We start from the raw sequence: 26,194 nt of genomic DNA, 5'->3' as shown, positions 1-26,194 counted from the left end.
GCGAGGGCAATGACCCTCTTTGACAGCAGTGAGAAGAGCATACTGAGCTTTTTGCAAAGTGCTGTCTTAAGCTGAGGCGTGTACTTTACCCAGGCAGATGCCCTGCTCGTACACTGTCAGCACATGCTCCTGGAGGTAATCAGTTTTACTGAAAAAAATGAATCAGCAGCTCCATACCTCCTCTCATAAAAACCCTAATGCTTTCAGGATTTGCTAAAAGGTGAAGCAGGCATTCATTTCTGCCTTTCTGGACTCAAAAGCAAAATGCAACAGAAGAAGAAAATGGAAGTGAAGAAAGCAAAGGGTGGAGCAGGACTGAGGCTTGTGAGTATTTTGTATTCCCAGAGTAGTGTCTGTTTTTCCAAGAACAGAGGGGGGTGTCTTCTCCTTTAGGATGATGTGATCTAAGGGGGTTTGTCTTCCTCTCCATCTTCTAACTTCCTCTCTTTCTTCTCCCTGCCCTCTTATAAAAGAAGGGTGAGCACAGTGACCAGTGGGTTTTTGCAATATAGTATTCCCCAACACATTTACAAAATAGTTTGATTTTGCAATGCAGAGAGGAACAGATGCTTTTAATCATGGAAGAAGAAATGCATTCTCAGGAAAATGCACTTCAGGTTTAGTGTACAGCTGGGCTGTGTTTTATCTGTGGTGGAAGATCACCTGAAGATACTAACAGTAATGCAAATGTGGTTTCTAAAAGCCAGTGAAGATAGAGCAAGACCAGTGTTATACCAGTAAAACACTTACTGAGAGCACAACACAGACAGGCTGTGGAAAATGTCAGCTTGTTTGGAATGGGAGGTACAAAGGAACAGATTGTTGACTGGGTTGTGGACCAGTCCTTGGCGGTGATGTCCTTGCTGTTCAGTGATATTGGGAACCCCCCATAATGTCCTAATTGTTTTTCATTCACTTGTCACTGAATGTGGCTCTGGACTTGCATGGCTGTGTAATATCATTTGTCTTCCCCTCACACCTACTGTGGTCTTTCCTGATCCTCAGAACAGTTCTGCTCCCTTGAACTCTTGATGCTCTCATTTTAAGAGAGACACTTCTAACTGACTCACTGACCACAGTCCATGTGGTCATTACAGCAACCCACCAGTTACCAGAGTGGCTGCTGGGCCACTCTCTCTCTTGCACATCCAATTAGTTGCTTTAGCTTTGTATGTACCTGAATGAATAATCTTAATAATGCTGTTCAGACTCCTCAGGACAGCACCGTTTCTTCTGGCATGTTTATGATGGGCCAGAGGGAGCTCATGTTGCATGTCAGTCCCAAATGCTGGTATCTGCAGCTGTGCAAGCTCATCCTTTGTGATAAACATAAAGAAATGAAATTACATATGAAGCCACATATACAAAGTTGCTCATCACACACCCTGTGCTACCTCTGTGAACTGGTCATTTAGCAGTCACTGAGCACATCTTAGTCTTCAGTCTCACTATACAGTTACAGTACATTCCCCTCAATATATCTTGCTGTACTTCTATTCACTGGGGGACACAAGGAGAAAGATAGTAATGAAAGACAATTTCAACACTTTAATCCCTTCTAAAACAAACAAAGTAGGTAGATGACATGCCAGAATATTCTAATAATTTATAAACTAATTTGTCCTGCAGTTTCTTCAAATACCCTAATTCCCTCTGATAATGACATTTTCTCTCATATTTTGTACTTGCATATACTTCGTTTAACTCATATGCTTAGTGAAGCATATTGTTTCAATTAAGCCCCAGCAAGGTTTGGAAACAAGAATGGAAGAAGGCCCAAGGGACTTTCTATCCAGAAAACATAGCAGTGATGCAGTCTGTGCTTCCTTCAGAAACTCCTTGGATGTTGCTAATAATTCACCCAGTAATGGTAAGTGATTATTTTTTGAACATCCGATGAATTTTGGTTTCAGAATAATGCATAATCTGAGGAGTGTTCACAAACGCATTTTTAAGAGGATATGTAAAACATGTCTTTAGCTGTGTCATTTCTTAGAGAGGCTCTGTAAAACTTTGAGGTTTTTCTGTGACAGATACATATTCCTGCTCCTGTTAGAGTTAATAAGCAAAACTACTATTGCATTTAGTATTTTGCACAGTGCTTTTAAATGTGAAATGGAAGCAGATGTGTGTGTGAGTGAGTCAGAGCCTGCTAAAAACATACACAGCCCTCCCCATGACTTTGGATTACACTTGAAAATAGGTGGCCCTTGTAAAACATACCTGAGAACCCCAAAATACCCATTTCAGGTGAAAACCCATCAGTGTCCAGGGACGTGATTGTATGTAGAAGATTTGTGCACTGGCCCCATTGTTTGTATGGCAGGTGTACCTGGGAAAAAGGAGAGGAGGAAGAGGAAGAAAATGAAGAAAGAGACTTGAAGGAGCTGCGCAGCTGCCAGAGTGACAACACAGTGGGGCAGGCAAGCCAATGAGCTGCAAGGATTCTGCTTTCTGTGATGCTGCACTGAGTCCAAAGCAAAGAGAGGCTCTAGGAGACCTCCCAGGGAGAGAAAGAGGAGAAGAGGAGCAGTGAGCCAGAGAGCGTGAGTGTGTGAGAGAACGGAGAGAATGAGCACACTGTGCACAGGAGGTGGCATTGGAACAGAGTAGCTGTTCGTTACAACTGCTGCCCTTGGTTAAAAGCTGTTGAATGGGGTTTGACTGGCTGCATTAAGTCCTTTCATTTTTTCACTGTCATGTTGTTTGTCAACTTGTAATGTTATATGCCACTGTAGAAATAGTCAGGACGCTCCTGACTGTGATTGTACTTTGGTCCCATGGTGGATCCACCAGCTAGTCTGGTCTCCTCTGGCTTTTTTGCAGAGGTGCTCATTGACAGGCTAGTAATATACAGAAGGAGCCATTGGTCAGAGACAAAGGGAGAATACAAGGATCATTCTTAAACCTCCTAAATCTTTTTAAACCTTGTTGGCTGCTGTTATCTGACTACTGCCTCATACCTTGACGTATTTATACTTTTCACGCTACATCAGGCTAACTTGTTCTACAAGGGAAAATTTCTAAAGGAGGTTTTAAAATTATTTGGAAAGATGATCTAAATCCTTTATTTCTCCTCAGGTTTCATGGTGGGCTAAAGTTTAAAGTCTGTGTGTCCAAAGCATGTTGCATTTGTACTTAGAGTAGACTGAAGTAACTTTCAAAAATAATTTTTCTTAATCTGATGTCTGAAGGTTTTTATAATTGTTAAATATTCCAATATAAATGAAATTTGTGAATGAAATTTTTTAAAATGTCATTTTAGTATTTATTGAAGAGTGTGTATTTCTTGTTGTCAGAGGGCTTATGGTATGGAGGAGGGAATGTGTTACAATTGAATACTGAGGTTTACAAACAGCTCAGAGCTGTCACCACTAAAAGCTGAAGCCCTTTATCTCTAGAGGAGCTGTGGTTTTACTGGCAGCTGTGAGGGTTCCGTCAGAGGGTCCTGAGACTCTGCCTCCACCTGACCCATCCTAGAAGTGCTGCCCTGAACGGTGAGGTAGTGATTGCCAAATCTCCATCTGCACTGGACTTTGTGCCTTTGGAGATTGTGTGGGAAGATTACATTGGTAACGTGTTAAATGTATGCAAGTTTGTAAGCATCGGGCTGATGCGCTGAAACTCATTTCACATGGGACACCGAGTAACTAGGGCTGATAATGGCTTTACCCTGCCACAGCAGTACTCCTGATTGCATCACTGGGCTGGAAGAAAGCTATGTGCTTCTGCCAGTGCAGCCACCCAGTCCCTGATGCCGGCTTGTCTCAGCTTTACTTGCAGTTCTATGCTATTACCTGACAGCCTTCATCTGCATAGCTGTCAAAGCTGCTGTATCCTTCAGAGAAGCAATTAATTGCAGCAATGTATTTGTGTTTGGAGTTTAACTACTATATGTTCTCTTGTGCTGTGACTGTTTGGGTAGTTATCAGTACAGTGTGTCCTGAAAATTCAGCACAGCAGGATTGTTTCAGACAGGCAGGTGAAGGGTACTCGTAACTGCTACCACTTAGCAGCCCACTATCTAGAATCTGCATGTCTCGGTGTTTGTGTCTCAGTGTACGCAAAATATAGGCAGTTTATGAGTGGACTGAATAGACCGAAGAGCTTTTATCTGGAAAGTAACTGGTTTGGAGCAGATGCATAACAAGAAAATACATGGTGTCACTGGAGAAACAAGTACAGCAAGTTCAAGGATTTAGAAGAGTATGTGGGTAATGACTAAAGTTCTGCTGTGTCTGAAGCCAATGGAAAACATTCATTCATTGACCTCATTGGGGCCAGGATGTTGCTCAAGGTCCTTGTTTAACATTGAAGATAACCTCTGTCATCAAAAAAAAAAAAAAAAAGGAAGAATGAAGGGATAAAGAGAGGCTTCAGGTTTCTTCTGTATTTTTCCTCTGTATCTGCTTGCAAACTTTTGATATCTGTGTAATTATTTTTTATTTCAAATATTCATTGTTTTAATAATAAATATCAAAACTTTTGCCCAAAGCCCAGTATTCAAGAGCAGTATTATTTAATTAGTTTGTATGTGTGCGAGTAAGAGCATGTGGTTTTGGCTAAAACCATTTAATTTTCAAGCTTTTTTGGTGTACTGGAAATGTTTTTTAATATATTTACTTCATCTGAACCCTTTTATGTTTAGGAAATCCTCATGAGGTTCTTCTGTTGTTGGGATAAAAGAGCAATCAAGACCTGTAACACTGACAAATTGACTGTGGTGCTGATGACAAGCAGCAGCAAATTATATTACCCAGTTTTTCTGACAAATTCATCAGTACCACTCTTACTGACATCAGTGGTAGCAGGAGAGCTGTATTTTTCTTCTGCCTCCACTGTTTCACAGATGGGAAGTCATCACTGTAATACAGATGGTCTCAGTAGTTTATAGCAGCACATGATTTAATAATACATACTAACGTAAGCAAAGAAAATACATTCCTTCAACTGAATACTTGATTGTAGTTGATCGTAGGCTTTCGTAAGTGATGGCAAACCTCTCTTCAGGGAAAGTTTGGTGTCTGTGTTGTTTTTGTGATTCATGTGCAGTATTAGTACCATTGCTGAGAGTAGTCAGGAAGGCATTTGGGTACTGTTTGATACATACCTGAAGCCTTTCTGCACCACATCCCCCAGATCTGCTGCTACATGGGCTCCCAGGGATGGGCAAGTGTGCTGAGGGTCTGGTTCCTCAGTGAGAGGACTGACTTTAAAAAAACAACCAAATCAAATCACAAAGCACTCAGCAACTGCTGTTAACTTCCACTTTTTCATTTCCTAGTCCTCAGAGGCTGAAAAACCATAGCTCAGCTTAACAAATGGTCTTTGCAGATGGCCAGCACCTTTGAAATCCAGACTGTTGAGTCCCTTAGGAAATTCCCCTTCCTTTCAACACTGCATGTTCAGGCTGCTCCCTGGTTTCTATGCTTTTAAGACATGTTTCCTCTTCTCCTCTGTGGGAATTAACTGTTCTGCGCAGATCAACAGCCTGCTATGCTGCTTCTGGCACTGGGAGTGTTAAATGAATGTGCCAGATATGCTCATTCTCCTGGTCTCTGATCTTCACCAGCTAAAGACCAGCATAAATCCTCAGACAGGAGATTCAGCATTCCTCCAAGAAGTTGGAGCATTGCTTGTGCTATAGCCGAATGTTTTTATCCTCTGTGTAACTTATACCCTAAAATAGTAAGTCTAGAGTAGCCTCTCTTTGGTCATTCATCAATCCGCTGTGGTCTAATTGCCAGTTCATGGACCAGATCCAGCTGGCTACCCCTTCTTTTTCCCTAAGCAATTTATTAATTGCTTGAGTAGCATATGCCTTGGGAACACCCAAAAGCTCTTCCTGCACCTGCAGACAACCCAGTGGCTAGAAACCAAGCCTCTGGTGCAGCCACAGTGTAGGAGGTGGGATGAAGCATGGCTGAGAAAAATCTATGATCTGGTTAGGAGCAAGCAATTAATTGTTACAGCAGCAGCTGCAAGTAATGAAATACTGCTTTAAGTTTCAACTTTCTCTTAAACTCAGTCTGCTCTATTTTTGTAATGATGCTCCTTCTTGTGGGAAGCCTTTTCAAAGCAGAGGATTGGCTACATCCCTAATAATAGGGCCATATCCGTGAGCAATGGGTCTGTGAATATTTCAGGGATTAAGATGTGGTTGATGCTGTAATTGATGAACTCCTGACCTACAAAGCTGTGTTTACTCATAGGCAGACTGCAGGATGCAGAGGCTGGAGATTTGCTTCACACTTAAACTGTGGTATAATACCATCAGGGTTAAGTGGGGCAACGGCAGAGAGGAATTTTGTCTGTTGTTCCATAATTATCTGTAAATGATCATTGTAATTGTCTGTAATTATCAAGTTTCCACCCAATCTGCAGATCAGTGGCACAGCTGACATATCTGCAGGTAGACATGCTAATTGCTTGGCAGAAAGTAACACAGACCTGCTTCATAATACTGAACGTTTTCTAAGGGTAGCTGACTGCTTGTGAGAAGAGGGGGTTTTTAAGTGATCGGCTGCAAAGATGAGGTGTCGTCCTTCTTCTGTGATGGTACTGAACCAGACCCAAGGGTCTTTTCAAGGCAAATTGAACTTTCCAGTATGGGCCATACCTGGCAGCATTCAGCTCCACAGATGTTCTCATCTGCAAAGGAAGCGTCCTCCTGTACTGGAAGGACAGTGTAGTATATTGGTCTCAGAAACAAACTCCCTGTGTTTTCTTGGGAAAAAGCTACTCAAACAGTAATTGACCCTGGTATTGTCCCATCAAGAGTGTATTACAAATGTGGTGAACTTTATTTCCTGTCAAACTTTGATTGCCTCTTTGCATGCACTATTTTCCTTTAGTGGTGGAAGCAAGTTACAGAGATGTGATACATGACTTTATCAAGCACTTCTGGCAGCATCAGCTGCCTGCCGCTGTGTTCCTCATGGAAACCTTTGCCCACATCCCAAACTGTAAACCCATTCGAAGAGCCAACGTGTAAAGAAATAACAATCACCTGGAGGTAACTCTTTCTACTTCACTGAGCAGGTGGCGTCCAGGTCCTCAGGCTCCTCCTTGTTCATCATGCCAAGATTCAGGGAGAGGCAAGTCTGGGCTGAGAGCTGGAAGGGGAGACTGCCAGGAAGTCCACTGCTCACTTTTCATCATGTGAAAGTACTGAGATATCTGAAATTGCAAGTACCATTTTAGATTACATTATTTTTAGACATTTTTATAGCTCCTCAGCTGCATGAAGGCTGCTATAAATGAACCACAGCTCTTTCAGTTTAGTAGATTTTGATTCTCTCGATGAATACAAGAATTTTTGTTCAATGTTTGATATTCAGAAAAGCTGAGCGAACAGCAAGTAACCCAGAAACACAGTCTTGTGCTAATAGAAGTTTTACGTCATGCTGTCATATTTTAGCTCCTTTTCCTAACCCTCACTTTCTGATCCATCTGTTACGAGTTAAAAGGTCTGGAACTGAGTTAAATTGACTCTTGCTGGTAAAGGATAATTCACATTATTAACAGTGTTCAACTACAACGAAAACTACAGAAGCCTGGACCATTACATTAGGAACCCCAAAGTGATTTTGATTAATTCAATAAACAAAAGTAAAAGCCAATAACCACAAAACTCCATGTGATACATTCTTGTTACTTTCTTATCTCTTGCAATAAACTACTGAATCTTTGAATTAGCTTGTTTTCTTCTAGCAGAATCCATCTTGGAGAAAAAGCCTGTTGAAATTTGTTAATGCTGAATTCAGGATCATTAGAATTTCACTGTGTGAGTCACCAACAGGAAAGTTTCCCTCCTGACTAATTTATTTCTGAGGGGTTTTTTTTCCTTTTTTGATACATTAACGCTTTGCTTTTACTCTAATACATTCTTATATTTTTTAAGGAAGCAAAATGCTAATCCATGGTCTCAGACCAGATATTTTTCACATTTTCTGCACCAGTGCTATTGATTTTTCTAAATCCTGTTGTATGGATCCAGTGTTATGTACTACAGTTATCTATGTAAAGACAGTAGTTTCTCTGTGATGTTGAAAAAACTTGCTTTTTAATTTAAAAATGGTTGTTCAGTGCAGAAAATAACTGAGTCTGAGAGCCAAGTCACCTATCCTCTTTTTTTTTTTTTTTTTTTTTTTAAATTATTACATTATTTTATAGAGTAGCAGAAACATGCCTAGAGAAAAGTTAGGGGGGAAAATAGAAGTAGCTTGTTACTGTGCTAATAGTCAAGCGCCTTCCATTTGGGATAGAAAAGCTCCACATGTCCTGCACTCTACCTTTTATTCCCTGGCAAAGAAGCCATATGACAGGAGATGTATGATGTTCCTATTGCATTCGCTAGCCTTCGTGGTGCTGGTCAAATCAGTTCAGCTCACCGTGCCTCAGTGTCCCCAGTTCCAAACAGGACAAGATTTTAATTATAAAATGGTATCGACTCTGCCTGTGGAGGTTATGTATGATTATCAGCTCATGGTCTGTAGGTTTCCCCTCACACACATACACACACACAGAGAGCAAATGCTGAAGCAGAGTAACACCTCATCTTTCATAAGCAACCTGGCAAGAGTTCAGTGCACGCAGAGAAGTAATGATTACAGCATAAGTCTAAACCAACATCTTTTAGCCAAGGATAGACTGAAGAATGGAACAAAAGGGAGAGATTGGGGAATTACAAAAATCAGCATACAACAGTCTTAGTGCTGTGTTGTTCTGACATCTTGCAGGTTTTGAACTCAGCTTTTTGAAGCAGCTGAAGTAGAATGGATCCTGGCATCTCATTTGCCCGATCCTAACTGTTCTGCTGTCACATGTATTATTTTAAAATATTATTATTAAAAACTAATGTGTTTGGTAGAAGATTGCCAGGCCCTCTCAAGACAAAAGTTCAAATCTCCTGTCTAGACATGGATTTTGAAAGACCTAACTAGTTTAGCTAATGAGGAACACCGTGATATCAAAACTCATTCCCTCCCTACCTGCTGAAAGGGAAGGAGTTAAGTGCGTTGCTGGTAAAGGAATCTGAATAATTCTTTTGTAGCTGATTCTCACTTGCAGAATGTGTAGGGCTTTCTGCTCTCACTGTTGTGGAAGTGGATGATTTGGTCCTGCAATGCCAAGGTCGCTCTGCTATCTGGGAAGGAAAGTTTATCATCAGTACTTGCTGTTTCTCTGAGATTTTGCTCTGGCTGCCATGTCCATTAGTGGAGTCCTTCAGAATTTTTAAAACATTTAGCCGCACGAATCCTCTCTGAACTAGGAAAAATGACAGAATTAAGGCTCAGAGAAGGAGGTTTCTTGCCTGAGGTCATCTGGGCTGTCTGTGGCGTGGAAGAACTGGAGTCTTTCACAGAGGGTAGGACTAAAATCATTAGCCTATTCTCTCTTATCCAAAGTACAGGAAACAAGGAAGTCATTCTCAAAATACTTTTTCTTTTTTTTTTTTTTTTTTTTTGAGGGTGGAGAAAGTGGAGGGTGGTTTTTGTTTTTTTCTATGCACACTCAGTATTTCGACATCAGTCTTATCTTGCTGTGGAAAGCTGCTTTATGATGTTAAATGACATTCATATTATTCTTCCCAGTGTCTTTTGTTGTCTACAGGGTATAACAAGCAGTGAAGCTCAAGGAAATCACATCAATTTTTATTCTGAGCCTGGCTGACAGAGATATGAACACTTAATTAAGAGTTCTTTCATCTCATGAAAATAGCCCTGAAGATCTGAACCTGACATGAGAGCTGCCAGCGATGCTAGTCAAGGCAAAGCGTCCAGCTGCAAGATCTTCATGGGAACAATTGCCCTTGCAAACCATTTCACTTGTGAATGGAATCTAGGTGTTTCCAAGTGGATGCCCAAACTCAAGCAAGAGGCTACTGCTTTCTCTTAGCTGGTCCTAAGGATTCCTGTTTCACACAGGGACCGATCAACAGGAGGGAGAGCTGCTCAGCTTTGCAGGAACAATGTAATCAGTTCAGACGTACAGTTGGCTTTGGCTTCCCAAGTGCCATCTGTGAGAAAACTGATTTATTAAATGACTGGTTACAACAAAATGCACAGTCCTTTTCTATTTATTTACATGCACGCATGTGTATTGATTAAAATCAGTCTGGTTTTGCTACATTAAATCAGTGTTGATAATTAAGCATCTGTGCACAGGGCTTAGAACATTAGGAGCATTAAAGAAATAAACAATAGTTTATAATAGGATCATTACAGCAGTCTTAGCAACACTTACAACATGTTTATTCAAAAACGAAATATGCCCTAAGGAAGAAAAATACCAATTATGGAACATAGGGGATTTAAAATAAAAAGGTCAGTTTTAAAGCCTTTTAAGTAAATAAAGACAAACAACTCAGCAACAGCTCATGTTTTAAAAAAATAGTCTAAAAATAGACTAGCTAAAACAATAAAATGTGTTAATTGTAGGATCTGAAATATATCAAAAGAACAAGTACTGTCACCCTCATTACCTTCTCATTGTTCATAGTGACAAAACTCAGTATTAATACTGAAAATGACATACATCTTTGTGTATATATGCACAGCAAATACTTACTGTTCTATAAGTGTTGGTTGTACAAGGCCAAGAAGGAAATAATTGCAGCTGCACCAGGGTCAAAATAAACTGTGTGCGTATCTGGATCAACAGCCCAGGTCTGCAAAAACCATCAGCTGCCCCTGAGTTGGGGGAAGTTTATAGGTTCTGCTCCACGTGGGAACAGGTGACCTGGTGTCCAAGTGGTGGAGCAACCGCTTACCCCATACACATATAAAGGCTGCACATCAATTTATACACATTGTTTCTAATTAACACGGGTATCTGGCAGCACCTGCAGTTTTCAGTGGGACTAATGTGCTATTATTATTCCCACTCATCTACAGGGACTTTGACTCACAAAAAGTAAAGCAACTCTGTAGGCTAAAACTCCTATTTACTCATTTATCACATATCCTCTTAGCATGTAACACAAAGTATTAATAATTTAATCCAAGAAATTAAAGCAAAAGAACAAACAGTTTAAACGAATTAAACCCTGTACAGTACTGGCTGGACTTCGGCCAAAGTCATGGAATGTCGGTAGCATCTCAAAGCAAGCCACTTCGGGCTCTACTAAAGGAGACAACTCCTTCAGTTTTTCATGAAGGGGCTGTCGCTGGGCAACACAATCTTCCCCTTAGGGCTTTGACTGCCTACTCGGAGGCCACAACCTCCTCTTTGTCCCGGCCAGCCTTCACTGACACTGCACGAGGAAGCACCGGAGCTGTGCCCCAGCAGAACCCGCAGGGGAACCAGGGGTCAAGAGAGATCCGCCGTCAGTATCAGCCTAAAACGAGAGGAAAGAAACTGACCCCCTACATGATGAGCACAAACCACCTCACCGCTGCGGGTGAGCGATACGGCATCGCTCCCAGCAGTGCTCTGATTGGCCTGCGGCTCCGCCAGTCTCCTGTTGCTACGGCAACGCGTAAGCCCTCCCGCAGGCACTCCCCGCGCGGCGACTGATTGGTCAGAGCGGCGGTGACGCGAGCGCGGGCGTTTGATGGTTCTCATCTGGAGGGGAAGTGGCTGGAGAGGGTGAGTCGTAGGCTTGCAGGCAGGACGGAAGTTGGCGGCGTTGTTGTTGCTGCTGCCGCCGCCGCCATCGCCATGACTTTCAAGCGGAGCCGGGACCGCTTCTACAGTACTCGCTGTTGCGGCTGCTGCCATGTGCGCACTGGCACCATCATCCTGGGCACCTGGTACATGGTGAGAGCCCGGCGCGGAGGGCACGGCGCCGCTGAGGGGGTGGTCATGAGGGGGGGAGGTAGATGGGTGTGCAGCGCGCATGCGTGGAGCTGGGCCTTTGCCCAGCCTTGGTGGGCGGGTGGGGGCAGCGCGCAAGCGTCCGGGCGGGGGTCTTGAGTGGGCTGGGGCGTGGCCGTGGTGGGGTCATGAAGGGGTTGTGGGGGTGGGCACAGCGGAGCTTCTTCTCTCCTCACTGGAGCAGTTGTCCCCACTCGGGATTTTGCTGTGTCGTGCCACTGTCAAGACTGTGCCTTGTGCTGCTCCCGGCGGGAGAAGCTTCACGGGTTTCCTGCAGTCATCCGTGTGCTTCGGGCCCCTCTTCCTTCCCGGGGTGTGTTTCGGGCTTTCCTAACATAGTTGTTCTCTAGCGGCCTTATCTGTGGTGGCTAGGGAAAGAAAATGAAGTGGAAGTTCGGGGTATCTTAATGTGGCTCTCTGAGGGGTTTTGTTACTATTACTTTTCTTGGATTGGAGAGATAAGGGCTCCTTATGTTTCAAGCAGTCCTGAACGTATCCTTGGTAAGAGAGGAGATGCTTGGGGAGACTGGAATTTGGGTATGTCAGGGAAGTTGTGGCTGCCTTGTCCCTGGAAGAGTTGAAGGCCAGGCTGGACGGGGCTTTGAGCAACTTGGTCCAGTACAAGGTGTCCTTGCCTGTGACAGGGGGAATGGAACTAGGTGAGTTTTGAGGCCCCTTCCAACCCAAACATCCTGTGTTTTTATGATTCTAAGATGTGGTTCCCCTGAGTAGTGTTTAACCTACTGAGTGAGAGGAAGGTGAAGGTCTTCAAAATGAGCATGGCTTCCACTTGTTGAAAAGCTTTCCACAAAGCTTTTCAACAAGTTCCAGTTCTTTGGTACTCTCTACTCTCAACACAGAGGGGTGATACAAACAGATTTGGTTTCCAAAACACCTCTTGTTTTCTGAGTGGTGGGTACTTTTTCTGGGAGAGTGCTGTGGTGGTGGAGCTGAAATGTTAAAGGGATATTTTTGCAGTAGAGTGAAATACTGTTTTCACAATAGTACCAGCAAGTTAAGGCATGGAGTGTTAACTTCCCTTAGTTTTCTTAAAGGTGAACTGAGTTCCTCTTCACTGAAGTCATTTCCTCATTTTTCCTTCCCCTTACCCTCATGGGCTGTAAAAAATGTGAGGATAGTTTGAAAAAGTTACATCATGCCTTTTCTGTTCTCCTGAAGCTATAACCAAAGCCTGTATTCTCCTTTATCAATCCCCAGATTGTAGAAATAAGAGGATGCTGAATTTTCATGCCTTGCTGTAAAGGAGCCATGTACAGAAATCGCTTTTACAGGCAGTGTGGGGGTTTGAAGTTTGCAAAGTTTATGGTTTGTCTTCAGTAAATACATGGGTAGAGTCTTTTGTTTTTCTTTTCCATCTTGGTAGTTCCACTGATAAAAAAAAAAATAAATATTACAGGCAAACAGTAAAATGGCAGGAGAGTGGAATGGAAGAAAAAGCAAGGTGGGTGGTGGGAAGTGTACCAGAACACTAGGAAAGGGTTTTTTGGGGGTTTGTTTTGGTGTTGTTTTTTTGTTTGGTTTTTGTTGATTTTTTGGGGGGGGTTTGTTTGGTTTTGTTTTTGTTTGGGATATTTTGGGCAGCTTTTTTATTTTTGTTTCTTTTCTCCTTTTTCAAAAGGAAATTGAAAAAGAAGAGTTGTGGTCTTGATTAAGTTCTGTTTTTAGTTCATGTAAAATAGAAAAGTAAGGTCTGTTGCAGTACTGAACAGCAGACTTGTTCTGGAAACCTGCAGACCCTCCAGAAGTTTTACTCTGTGCTGGTGGAAGAGATCAAGAATATGCTTCTGGTACCTCAAGTAAAAGCATAAATTGTTAACAGCGAAGAGGCGCTCATTCTTGTTACAAAACAAAAACACCCTGCTGCCTTCTCTACTTTAGTTTTCTGCTTGCAGGAGTATCCAGAAACCCAGGAACTTAGTGGAATGGTGGGCAGGGATGTATTTTCTATGGCCACAGACCCAGTAGTACTTAAAGCTTTTACCTCTCTTGCTGTGCTGCTTTTTCATCTTGTTGCTTGGATGCAGTACCTCTCCCTCCTGCCTGAGTCTCTGCAAGTATTTGTAGTACTTATGCACTGACAGTGGAAAGCATGTGGGTCATCGATGAGGCTGATGGCTTCAGAGCTGGAGTAGTGTGTGAGACCAAATGTTGCTTTGTTCTCTTGTAACTGCAACAGATTCAGGCTACTAGAAGGGAAGAATATAGTGAGTTCAGGGCAGCAGTGTGCATGTGAAGTACTTCACAGCTGTGCTTTTTCTATAAACTGTATCACCTTAACTATGTATTGAAAATATTTACCCATTTCTTCTCAGCTGTCAGCTGGGAAAATGTGGTAACTCTTAAGTCTGTTAGCTGTTTGAGCTGAAATAAGTAAGGTCTTACCATGAAGCCTTAGGTGGTCTTGCCTAATGCTTTAAATCAGAATTCAACTGTAATTCATACCTTTTGAAGGCTAAGTATGATTTGGAGAGTGGTAATTAAACTTACTTTTCTGCTGACAAAAAAAAAAAAAAAGAAATTAAATGGCCTAGGGCATGTTAAGGTAGTTAATGCAGTGTTTAGTGTCACTAACTTCAGTCTTTCAGATACTAGCTTGTGATAAGTATGTCTAAATTAATTTGTTAGTGCTTGAAAGTTGTAGTGGGACAAATAGTAGTAACTCTTTTAGGGTGGGATTTTTTGGTTATTCAGGGGGGGTTTTTAGTTTATTTTTTGTTTGTTCTGCAAGGGAGGTAGCTTTTTGGTGGGGGAGAATGCTCAGTTCAACAATAGCTTTGTGTTACTGAAAATCTTGGTGAGCTTTTATTTACTGGATAGACTATGCTGTTGTGCTGAGCAGTCCTGAAGGAATTTGATACCAGACACAAAATGGAGTCGCGTAGCAGTCTACTCCAGATCTTTTTAGTAAGATAAGAGTTTTAGCTACTTAATACATGTGTGTTATTCTTATGTAACAGTTTCTTTAGGCATTTTCCTATTCTTTGCTTATTTGTGTACTTACAAGCCTTCCATCTAATTAACTTTTCTCCTCGCTAACCCAATTATATCACTGTCCTTATTGTGTACTTTAGTGAGTCTAGAGAGAGCAAAGACGTTATAAAATGTCTGCTGTTGATGCTGTGTGGTCAAACTGTGTCCTTTAAGCACGCTTTGGTCTAGGTGCTGTTGTTTCTGATAAACACGTAAAGCTGTATGTGCAAAAAGATGAATTAAGAATGTTTCTAGCATACTCGTACTTAAGTTCCTGTGTTAATATAGTTTGGTTTACTCTGTGTCGTGGTTTAAGCCCAGGCCGTAAGTCAGCCATGCAGTCCTCTCACTCACTCCTCCCCTTTCTTCCCCCCCACCTCCTGGGGGAATGGTGAGGAGAATCAAAAGAGTGTGACTCCCATGGGTTGAGATAAGAACAGCCCAGTAACTAAGGTATAACACAAACCCACTACTGCTACCACCAATAATAATAATGATAAGGGAAATAACAAGGGAAGAGAATACAATACCCCCTGTCGATACCCAGCCGGACCGAGCAGTGAACCAGCCCTTCTGGGTAACTCTCAGTTACATCCTGGGCATGACATGCTGTGGTATGGAATACCTCTTTGGCTAGTTTGGGTCAGGTGTCCTGTCTCTGCTTCCTCTCAGCTTCCCCTCCTCCCTGGCAGACCATGAGACTCACAAAGTCCTTGGTCAGGCTAAACATTTGAGCAATAACTAAAAACATTGGTGTCATCAGTGCTGTTCCCAGGCCGAAAGTCAAAAACTGCACTAGCTACTAAGAAGGATTAAAAATGACTGCTATTGCTGAACGCAGGACACTCTGCAACACCCACTACTGTCCTGTGTAGGAAGGAAAAAGAAACCTCCTATTCCTAGCCCCATAATTGCAAATGTGTTGCTTTGGAGTTTGTTTCTTCCTGTAAACTTTCTTCTTAGGCACAGTGTTTTCCAGAAACTGGAAGCATGACCACTGTGCTGGCAAAAATCAGATCAGAGTTCAGTAAACACTCCAAAAGTACTAGCATTGTTTTGGAGGGAGTGGCTGTTTCATTCTGGCAGCAAACTCCAGCGATGGAATCAAAATGATGCAATTGCTACTGGTTAGCAGGAGGGTGAGGAGGATCTCGAGTCATTTGTTCACTGAACAGGATCACCAGAAATGAAGAAGTGTAACTGGTCCCAGCCTAATCTTGAAATGCTAGAAGGTCTGAAGCACCCCATTTAAAATTATTTTTATTATTTCAGTATAGTTAAAAACCAAAACAAAAGCCCCATCTTTCTTTGTTTCTTCAGAAGCATGTTTAAGGAAAAACACAAGGAAAGTCAGAGATGAGAAAGATGAGAAGGTGGGAGTAGCGCAAGGCAATTTTCTTCTTTCTCGCTCATAAAAGGGAATAAGCAAATTACAAGTTGAATTCTTGTTTATGTCCAAGACTTTTAGTTACTTGCAGTGCTTGAGGAAACCTGGACTTTGTGCTTAGGTCTCCAAAGAGACAAAGCACTTGCATAATTGGGTTTTAAATGTATACCATGGAGATACAGCTCACTGATTGAAAAGATAATGCTTATTACAGTCCCACAGCCATTTGAGTTCTGATCATATGGGGAGCTAATATTTCTGTTACCAGTTTATAACAAAAAGCTGACTTTCTACTTTAATACCAGATACTGTATTTTTTAATTTTGATATAAGCTACATGAAACTTTGAGATCAGTTATCCCAATTATAACAGCAAAATACATTTCTTAAATTACTACAAAATTAAATTTTTTCATCTTAGTGGAGTCATCTTTTGAATAAGAATTTGAACATCCATTTTGTGCTTCATTTTTCTTATTTTTTTTTAACTTTCTAACAAAAAAGACTAGGTTGGAGACTGCTGGGTCTCCTGAGTTACCACCTCAGAATGGGGCGCTGTCCACCAAGTTGGATTTGTCAGCTCTTAAGGGGATGGTGTTTATAATCTTCAGCTTACACTGATGCTTACCTATGCTGTGAGTTTTCTGACTTCCCCATGTACGCCATTTGTGAACGTATATTTTATTCACAGTGAGTATGTTCGTTGAAGCTCTGACGATGTCTTGCAATTTGAACCATACTCTTGCTGCTAGTCACACTGACTATCAAGTTGAAACCAGCATTGTGGTCTTGCTGTTAAATCAAGCTTCTGTGAAAGAAGAATGCTGGTGGTTAAAATGCAGGTTCTGGCTTTGAGCTTAAAAGGACTACTAATTTTAAGTTGTAGTTACTCTTAGTTGAAATCCATATATTGAATATGATGAATTGCTCAGTGCTGTGATGTGATTCACAAATAGTAGTAATGGAGTCCTGGAAACCCTGGGGTGTTTATTGGCAGAGCTTTGGGTTTCCTGTTGTTTTTAAGTTACTATTTTTATTCTCTGTCACTGATTGATCCTAATAGATTGGATTTTGAATGACTCTTTAATTTTCTATTTTCCTTTATGCCATTTCAGGTTGAGAAAATAAAGTAATACTTAAAACTGCACTCTGTAACTAGTGAAAATTGCAAAGGACTTCAGTATGCTAAATTAAGACCATGGATAGGATGAAAATAGGATAAAAAAGTGACAGACGCAGGATCAGTCTCACCATTCCAAGGCATTCAGGTTCTTCAGTACTTCTCTATTAATTCAAGTGCTGCTTGCTCTTTGCCTTGAGGCAGACTGCCTATCATGGCAGTAAAACTTGGTATTTAACTAATAATTGAATTTCATCCTGAACTTTTATCACTGTTTCAATTATAATTTTGACTGTGTATAAATAATAAATGAATGTGCCTCTTTGTGTTTTATGAAGTAGAAGTCAGTGCTTCAACTGCCAGAGATCTTAATCTTGACATAGGCTTTTTAAAACAGGTATAGAGCAGGAAGTTACTTCCTAAAGTGTAGGTCAGTACCGCTGGTTTACTTTGAGAGGAGGAAATAGAAGCCTTGAAAAAATACCTTGAGAGCAGAAAGCTAGAGCAGAGAAGGATGAAATGGTAATAGAGAATGTAGTATTCTATACATTTGAATAATGGGGAAGCAAAATACAAGATTTAGACAAGTGGCAGATGAACAACTTGACAGTAAGCCCTGAAGGAAGTGTGTTGTGAGGGGGAAAAATATGCTTGTTTCAAGGCTAAAGATGTTGGTGTCTAAACTTAGTTCTTCACTGGTAGCTGTACTAGTTACCATATTTTTATGTTCCAAGGCATAAAATGGAGGATACAAGTGGCTGAAAGTAGCTGGAATTTCTAATAAGTTTGTATAATACATGATGACATGGTAGCATTTCTACAGCTTTGATTTCACTGAAAGGTTGTTCTTGGCAAAAAGAGTAAGCAAGCTTTTTGCCATGATAGCTCTAAACCTTGGGGGTGGGAGGGAGCAGAAGACACACAAAACACTAAAACTAAACCAGACAACAAAATCCTGTTAAAAAAGGCGGGGAAAATAAACCCAAAAAACAAAACCTGGTAGCAACAGTGAGTTAATGGTAGGAACTGTAAGTCTTAAAAGCTAAAATTCCTTTTAAATCGTCGAAAGCTTTTTTTACCTTACTGAAAACTTTCTTAACTGTGCATAGCCACTACTGCTATCATTAACTCCTGGAACAAAGCCAGTGTAAGAAGAACTATCTGGCAGATATGTAAGTTGTAAGAAACTACAAACCAGCTTGGTTGTTTTCTCTTGAGGCTAATTGTAAAAGATCCTGCTGGCTGTGCCTGCGCTGAATACTGATCGGCAGCTTCAAAATGCCACCATTACACTTCTTTTTGTTACGCAACCTTTGGCATGTCTCTCCACATACTAGTAACAGAAACTGTGCCCTGTAAGTCTTGAATAGATTATAAATACTGTGAAGGCATGGGGGTGTTTTGTTTTGTTTCTTTTTTTTTTTTTTTCCGCTCTCTCCAGAATCTTAAGCTACTTTTGGTTCTCTTGAGTTTACTAGTATTGAAAGCATTTCTGGTATGTAACAAAATGTGAGGGGAGAGACATCTATACGTGCATTCACTCCTTGTTGTATTAAACTATCATTTCTTGGGAGAAACCAAGAAGCAAGCTACATTTGATCAGAGCTGTAGTGGAAGTTTTTCTTCATGCTGTCAGTATTTACTGTGTGATGCTTACACATTGCCTCATTCCGCCTTCCCCCCCAGTGCTGTCTGAGAGAAGGGTACAGAACCCTATTTGTGCATTGAGTTAACTCTGCTTTTCAATTTGTTGTAGAAAGCAGAAACGCTTTCCAAATGTTCCTTGTTGCATCTGTTTTCTTCTTGGCCTTTTCAACTGTGTCCAGTTTTCTAGTTCACGGATCTCTGCATTCATCATGCAGCATCATTTAAACTATATCATTTGCTCTCTACAAACTCTATCCATCCTGTTTATTTGCAAAGTTGTTTAGTTGTGATTCATTAAAATTAGCAAGTGTTCAGTGCTCTTCTGGTTGTTTTGATAGTAGTTTAACTAAACCATCTTGAAACTTTATTGTAAATTCAGTTCTGTGTTGGGTGGTTTTGTTCTTTTTTTTTTTTTTTTTTTCCTCCCCACATACAGGTAAAGCAAAGAGATTCTTTCTAACTAAAATGAAAGTTTTGTTAGTGTGTCTTTGAGAAGCTCATAGCTGTTGCAGTGTAAATAACCTTTAGGTAACTGTGATCCTTCTCAGGTGGTGAACTTGCTGATGGGCATCTTGCTGACGGTAGAGGTGACTCATCCAAATACAGTGCCAACTGTTGATATCCACTATGAAGTCATCGGAAATTACTATGCTTCTGAGAGAATGGCTGGTAGGTGTACAACTCTGTTGTCTGATTAGAAATAAAGCATGCAGTATCGTGGTGTATTTGCCTTACACTAGACGTGTAATGTATGCATACAGCTTTTTAATATGGTTGTCTTGTTGTCTGAAGTTCTTTTTAATTATTCTGGGATTGAGTTGTTCTACAAGACTCTTTTGAGGGTTTGAGAGTTCTGTTTTATAGTCTTCATGATAATTATTCATGGTCTGGCTTGAGGAACTCTCACTTCTGACCTGTGACTGTATCTCACTTTTGCTAGTAATGAAATGAAAGTGGAAAAGGGCCAAACACCTCTGCCAAGATTTCAAATGAAATTAAAGCAGATACATGTAAGATGTCACATGTTCATTAATGAGTGTTGGTGTTCTTAGTAGCCTAAAGCTTATATGACTGAAATACTTTAGTGTAAAATGGCTATCATGTGCTTTTGACTCTAGGATTCTTGTTTCCCATGTTAGGATGTAGGCCAGAGGGTTTTGTATGCATGAAGGGATATTGCAATTTTGATTGTGCCATGTGGATATTGTGAGTAACAGTACTTGCTGCTTATTGCTCAGTACTTAGGGTTTCCTGATCAATGCAGTGTATTTTGGTGATGGGAGAACCTCCTTTTTGATGCCATCTGTGTGTGTAGATATTATCTTGTACTGAATTGGGTAAATGAGCGCTTCTGCATTGTATCTTCTCAAATCAGTTGCAGACTAGAAAGTTATGATTCTGAGATCATCTCTTTCAAGTATGGGAACCACAACAGTTTGGCTTCAGCATTGCTAAAAACATTAACTTACCATATCTATAGACTCTCAAACTGGTTTCTTTCTCTGTGTTTAAAAATGTAAACTGTGCTTGCTGTATGAGAGTGAGTATAATCTAACTTGTGGAAAGCAGCTGTGCTTCTGTCATCAGTAATTGTGATGCACAGGGAGAATTTTTATCATTCAGTTTCCCTGAGTGTCCTGGATTCTGCTACCACTTGGCTTCGTTCAACTGCTTTTTCTTGTAAATAATAGGATACCTTCCACACAGTGATTTCCTGTTTTCCTTATTGTTACTGAAGGAACAGTGCTACTCCTGCTGACAATGACTGAATTATATAATCAAACAATTTTAAAGTGTAAAGGTTGATACTGGGCTGGCTTTACTTAAAATTCTTTCCAGTTGTAAAGATAATCACCCACATAATTTTAGCAGTGACGTATACTGCAAATCAGCATCTTTATGTTGCATTACTATCAGTATATGTCAGGCTTCTAACTTGTGTATCTGGGCTTTGTTCAGGCTGTTGATTAAGGCAGAGGGATTTTTACAAATGCTTTCTTTTTTTCTTGAACCAGGTCTTCTCCCATTGAGAAAGGTGAGACTTACTTGGTTCTGCTGCTGCTCGTTTGCACAAATGTAACTGTTGGGAGCAGAACTTAGTGATGGATAGAGCTCAGGCATCTGTCAGATGCAGTGTGAAAGCTACAGGAAATGACTGATGATTATTGTTTTTCTTTTAATGCAGAAAATGCCTGTGTTCTGTTTGCAATCTCCCTCCTTATGTTCACAATCAGTGCAATGATGGTGTATGGTGCAATCGCTGTAAGTATGTTTATAGCCCCTGGTTTAAAACTTGCTACTTGAATTTTTAACTGAGTATCTTCCAGGGTGCCACTTTTTTCTTTTCTTTTTTTTTTTTTTTTTTTCCCCTGGCTTCATAGCATCGTGTAGGCTGGCTCATCCCCTTCTTCTGTTACCAACTCTTTGACTTTGTGCTCAGCTGTCTGGTTGCCATCAGTTCTCTAACCTACCTGCCCAGAATCAAGGATTACTTGGATCAGTTGGTAAGTGTTTGTTCAGCTTCAGTTGATACTTTACATTTGAAATTAAACTTTGGTTTAATTGTGTGACTGAGGTATAGTTAATTTCCTGTGCCTAAGAACAAGGAATTCAGACTACAGCGGCCACAGGGGATGAGTGCTAGGGTGGTTATGAGAAGGAGACCTTAACAGAGGTGGAAGTGCTAAAGGTGTCATTGTTCCCTAGAAGGAAAGCCAGTGAGAGTAAAGAAAGAATTTTGATGGGAATTGTTGGTTTAAACTGTCTTCCCTGCATTTGTACTCAAAACAATAATGTTTGTGACCCTTTAAGCAGTGTGGTTCTTCCGTAGGTTTTCTCCTGCAGATTGAAAATGTGTTGATGTTTATTTGGTGGGGAAAGCAAAGAAAAGCATAGATAAGGATAGATATAGGATATAGGTTAAGGATAGATACAGGATTCTACACAATTATGGGATGGAATCTGAGATTCTGAGGGTTCGTTTTTACGTTCTGCATGGCTCTTCTTATTTTGCAACAATATCTTCTAAGGAAACTGTAACAGAGTTTTCATTAACACTGCCTGTGTTTTAACTGTAAGAAGACTCAATGGGTAGAATACACTGAGTTAATGGGGGTTACAAGTTCTTTCTGGATGGTGTTTAGAGTTGTTCAAGTAGATGTTAAAAACAATTCTTTTTAAAACAGATTAAAAAAATTGTATTGCAGAGAGGCTTTGTTACTGTGGTCAGGGAAACAGAAGAGTGAAACAAGTTCTTTGTTTTAGCTCTTCTGAAGCTTGGGCAAATTTTTGCATTCTGCTTTGCACACATGTAACTTACTGTTGGACTGGAGGTAATCAACATGTCAGTCATTAAAGACTTGTAGAGGACCAGTTGCAAATGTTGTGCTACAGCTATTAAAAAGGAAATTTCATGGATATTTGTATCAGCGTGAGGTTGAGGAAGTGAGTAGGGGTGTGGTACAAGGCTGCTGCATAGGTAGCCCTTCTCTGAAGTGACCTGTTCTTGCAGGACAGGCAGTATGAATACTGTGCTTCATGGGAGGATAAAGAAGAAACTAGTGAGAAACAGAGCTCTTTGTTTATGGGAGAGTAGTTTATGCAAGAGTTTGATTGCATTTTGTGTGAAGTTTGGATGTTCTGTCATATTTGTTACTATGCAGTGTTCATGCTTATCTGTTCCCTTTCTCTCCCTTACTTCTTTTTGACTAGCCGGATTTCCCTTACAAAGACGATCTTCTTGCCTTGGACTCCAGCTGTCTCTTGTTTATTGTTTTGGTGGTCTTTGCTTTATTTATCATCTTAAAGGTAAGTTAAAACTTAACTAGGTGTCTGTTCCATGAGTTACTACATACAGATGTTATCAGTCTGAATTAATTCCCAGCGCTTGATGTTGTCACTCACTGTGCCTAACAAACAGGGGTGAATGTTTTGGAAGGAAGGCAGTGGAAGGAGGAAATGCATAGGTTAATTCAGAGCTGCATCTTTCTATCTACTGAAGGGTGATATTACCAGTTATTTTCTTATTGAAAATCTAAATACAGAGGCATTTGTTTGAATTACAAAAACTGTTGTGCTGACAAAGCAGGGTAGAGAAATGAGTTGGTAATATACATTGGCCATGATAATATTCCTTTATTGCATTCATATTGTATTTAATAAAAATTGAAGTAATAAAAAAGAATTTTCCTAATCCTCTGTACTTTTTCCAAGAGGAATGTCTCACTGGGGGAGTGGAAGCCTAATATGGTAGATTTTTGTAGTTATTAGAAAATTCAGTACCTTGTGTATAACCACATGCTAGCCTGACAATGAATAATTGAGAGATTAATGTTATACAGATGATAATAATAAAAAATGTAATAATCTACACAACATGACAGGATGTCTTTCTGCAGCAGTTAATGTGGACTGAAAGTCCAGGCTACTCTGCTCTGTCATCTTCTTGCCTTTCCCGGTTGTGTGTTTGCGCCCTCTTTTTCTCACTAGTAGTTGGACAAATAGCAATGTTATCTCAGGGATGAGTAGGATTGTGCTGGGCTGTCTTCCTCCTCCTCCTCCTCCTCCGCATCTTCCTCCTGGCAAGTTTGGAGTGATATCCACGGAAGCACAAGCCAGTCGAGGATTAGTTCAACTAGCACAGCTGAGGTAGATAGATTAGCTGAATGGATCTGTGAATTTTTTTTGCTAAAACCTGTGGCTCATGATCTGAGCCATTGTGATAGCAGAAGCTAAATGGGGAACAACTTAGGTATGTGGCTACATCTGGGAAATGGCAACTGTGCTTTGGGGATGTGTTGACTAAGTTGATTTATGCTCCTTTTTGTCATATGAATGTAAGCCAGCATCTAATTTCTGAATCAGTTTATTTGTATGAGGTCTTTAAAAAGAGAAATCTCTCTTCTTTTAGGCATATCTAATTAACTGTGTATGGAACTGCTATAAATACATCAACAACAGAAATTTGCCAGAGATAGCTGTGTACCCGGCTTTTGAAGCTCCTCCACAGGTAAAACCTCTTTTTTTGAGGTAAAAGGAACCTGTATCGTTTCATTTTGAAGTAGAAAAACCACTGTATCATGTATGTTTACAACCCTTGTCCGGCTTTCTAGACTAGAAAGATGAAAAAAAGTTCAAGCAGCTGATGTTATGGTGGGTTATTTTTTAGTTACAATCTTAAAGTGCATAAAGTAGGAGGCTTTATAGAGGGGAGTCTTTGAATATTCTTGTAGTGCAGCTTTCTGATGGCACCAGTCAAATTCTTCATTGCTGCTTTGCAAAACCAAGAGGTGGTGGGGTGGAATGGATGACCTTGGGTTAGGTTCAGCAGAGCAGTAAACACCATAGCACCTTCTTCCACTTCATCACTGTCTTACTAGAAACAGCAGCAAGTTCTTCTTAAACATTTACCTGCAACAGAGGGTTAAGTTGCAGATGTGGCACCAACGCTTTTGTTGTTTTGGGGTTCGGTTTTTTTTCCTAAACCTCTACATTAATCTCTTCAAAATGTCTTCTCCTCAGTATGTTCTGCCCACCTATGAAATGGCAGTGAAGATGCCTGAGAAGGAACCTCCACCTCCCTACATACCTGCCTGAAGCAATTCTTACGTTGATTAACATCTGTACCAGCTTCCTGGGGGTTTTGTCTTTTAATCTTGCAAAACTGCTTAAGTAATAGAAATATTCAGGTCTTTAGGAGCAAACTGTTCTGTTTAAACTGTTTGATACAAACTTTACTAAGCGAAACACATCTGAGAGTGATTTTGTTTGCTTTAATTTTTGTTCTCCTTAATGCTCTTAAACATTTTATTGCCTTAGGGCGTTATACTGCAAGAACTTATGCATGTGACTAACTTGTGGCTTTTAATAATACCAACTGAGCCAATCTGCGATTGAAGTTAGCTACAATTATAAGTGTCTGCAGGATCTTGCCCTTAATTTATATTAATTTTTTTGTAAAGTAGGTCATAAAGACAATCTGGTCGTGCAGCAATATGACAGTTTGCCTTTATCCAGTTTCTGGAGGGGGACAGGGTTTGAATGTGGTATATATGTGACTTCTTTTACTTTGCACTTTCCTTATATGTTATCTTACCTTCATTGTGTTTTGGTTATCCCATGTCTTGAAACATAGTAGTTTTCAGGAAGAAGTGAGGGTGGCACAGGATGTCTATTACCATGTGCTGCAAATGCAAGAAAAATAAATAGAAATGTGAAGATGATTGCATGCTTCTACTCTTACATGTATTTTCCTCTTTGTGATAAAGGATACTTAAATAAATCTTTTACAAAACATTTACCAGTAGCCTCACTTGGTCTGTTTGTTGGGTTTGGGGTTTAAGTGTTTCAGTGTGCTGCAAATGGTCCCACATACATGCAGCTTCATGTTCATGAGCTTCCTACAGGTTCTTGAGTGGCTGATCTCTTCTTCAGCAGATGTCTTCCTGTGGATGGAGAATGGGGATTCCCTTTGAGGTATTATATTCAATTTGCAGCCTTTGCAGGTCATGTACTCAATTGTCTTCTTGTCTGGTTGCTACTTACACATAAGCTGGGAAAAGGGAATTGTCCTGGAATCTTCAGGCTCTCAGGGCAAATTTGATGTCTGATGAGCTCAGGCATTAAGAACAGGACAGACACCCAGAGGGACTACAATGTGGTTTACACTGGAAAATGTCCTAAGTTATTGAATGGATGTTCTAGAAAAAAGAAACAACAAACTCAACTGAACAACTTTCTACTCTTCCTTCTCCGTAGTGAGAGGTAAAAGATAACTTGGTGATCTGCTAATTTAGCTGAACTAAAAAATGGCTTTCTACACTGGAAGATAAAAGGGATCTGGGATCAAACTCTGAAAAAAAAGGATGCAAATTTCTACAGCACAAAGATTGTTGGTTATTCCAGCCTGTTCAAGTATGTCTCCTTCCTGTTCTCTTAACATGTCTGTAAGTTCTCTCTGGCCTTACTATGCCATCAGTAATAGTTTCCTGAGTTTTCCATTACGTAAGTTTTCCTTTTACATCTGTGACAGCACCTTAGACCATGGTGGTCCAAGGCTGTTCTGCTGCTGCTCTGGCACCACTTGCCCTTCCCATCACCCTGCATACCCGCCTCTGTTGGCAGAGGTGCTCAGCGTCCAGGTTTCAAAGGCACTGCATTGAGGCTTATGAAAGGACTCCATAACCAGGGACTCTGCTGGCCAAGCACCTTAACTCGGGGGGGGAGGGGGG

At 40.7% G+C, this 26,194-nt stretch overlaps 1 protein-coding gene across 1 annotated transcript; it reads left to right on the top strand.

Annotated features, from left to right (window-relative positions):
• The first annotated feature begins 11,565 nt into the window (after positions 1–11,565).
• Positions 11,566–25,257, top strand: LAPTM4A (lysosomal protein transmembrane 4 alpha). Its single transcript, XM_080615488.1, has 7 exons — positions 11,566–11,763; positions 19,514–19,634; positions 21,151–21,227; positions 21,347–21,469; positions 22,677–22,772; positions 23,875–23,973; positions 24,486–25,257. Exons 1-7 carry the CDS (start codon positions 11,665–11,667, stop codon positions 24,558–24,560), a joined length of 690 nt encoding a protein of 229 aa, XP_080471614.1. The 5' UTR covers positions 11,566–11,664; the 3' UTR covers positions 24,561–25,257.
• The last annotated feature ends 937 nt before the right edge of the window (positions 25,258–26,194 follow it).

Source organism: Psittacula echo (genome assembly GCF_963264785.1).
Source record: "Psittacula echo genome assembly, chromosome: 4".
NCBI classification, from domain to species: domain Eukaryota; kingdom Metazoa; phylum Chordata; class Aves; order Psittaciformes; family Psittacidae; genus Psittacula; species Psittacula echo.
The sequence above is the reverse complement of the archived record's forward strand: the minus strand, read 5'-3'. Positions and strand labels throughout refer to the sequence as shown.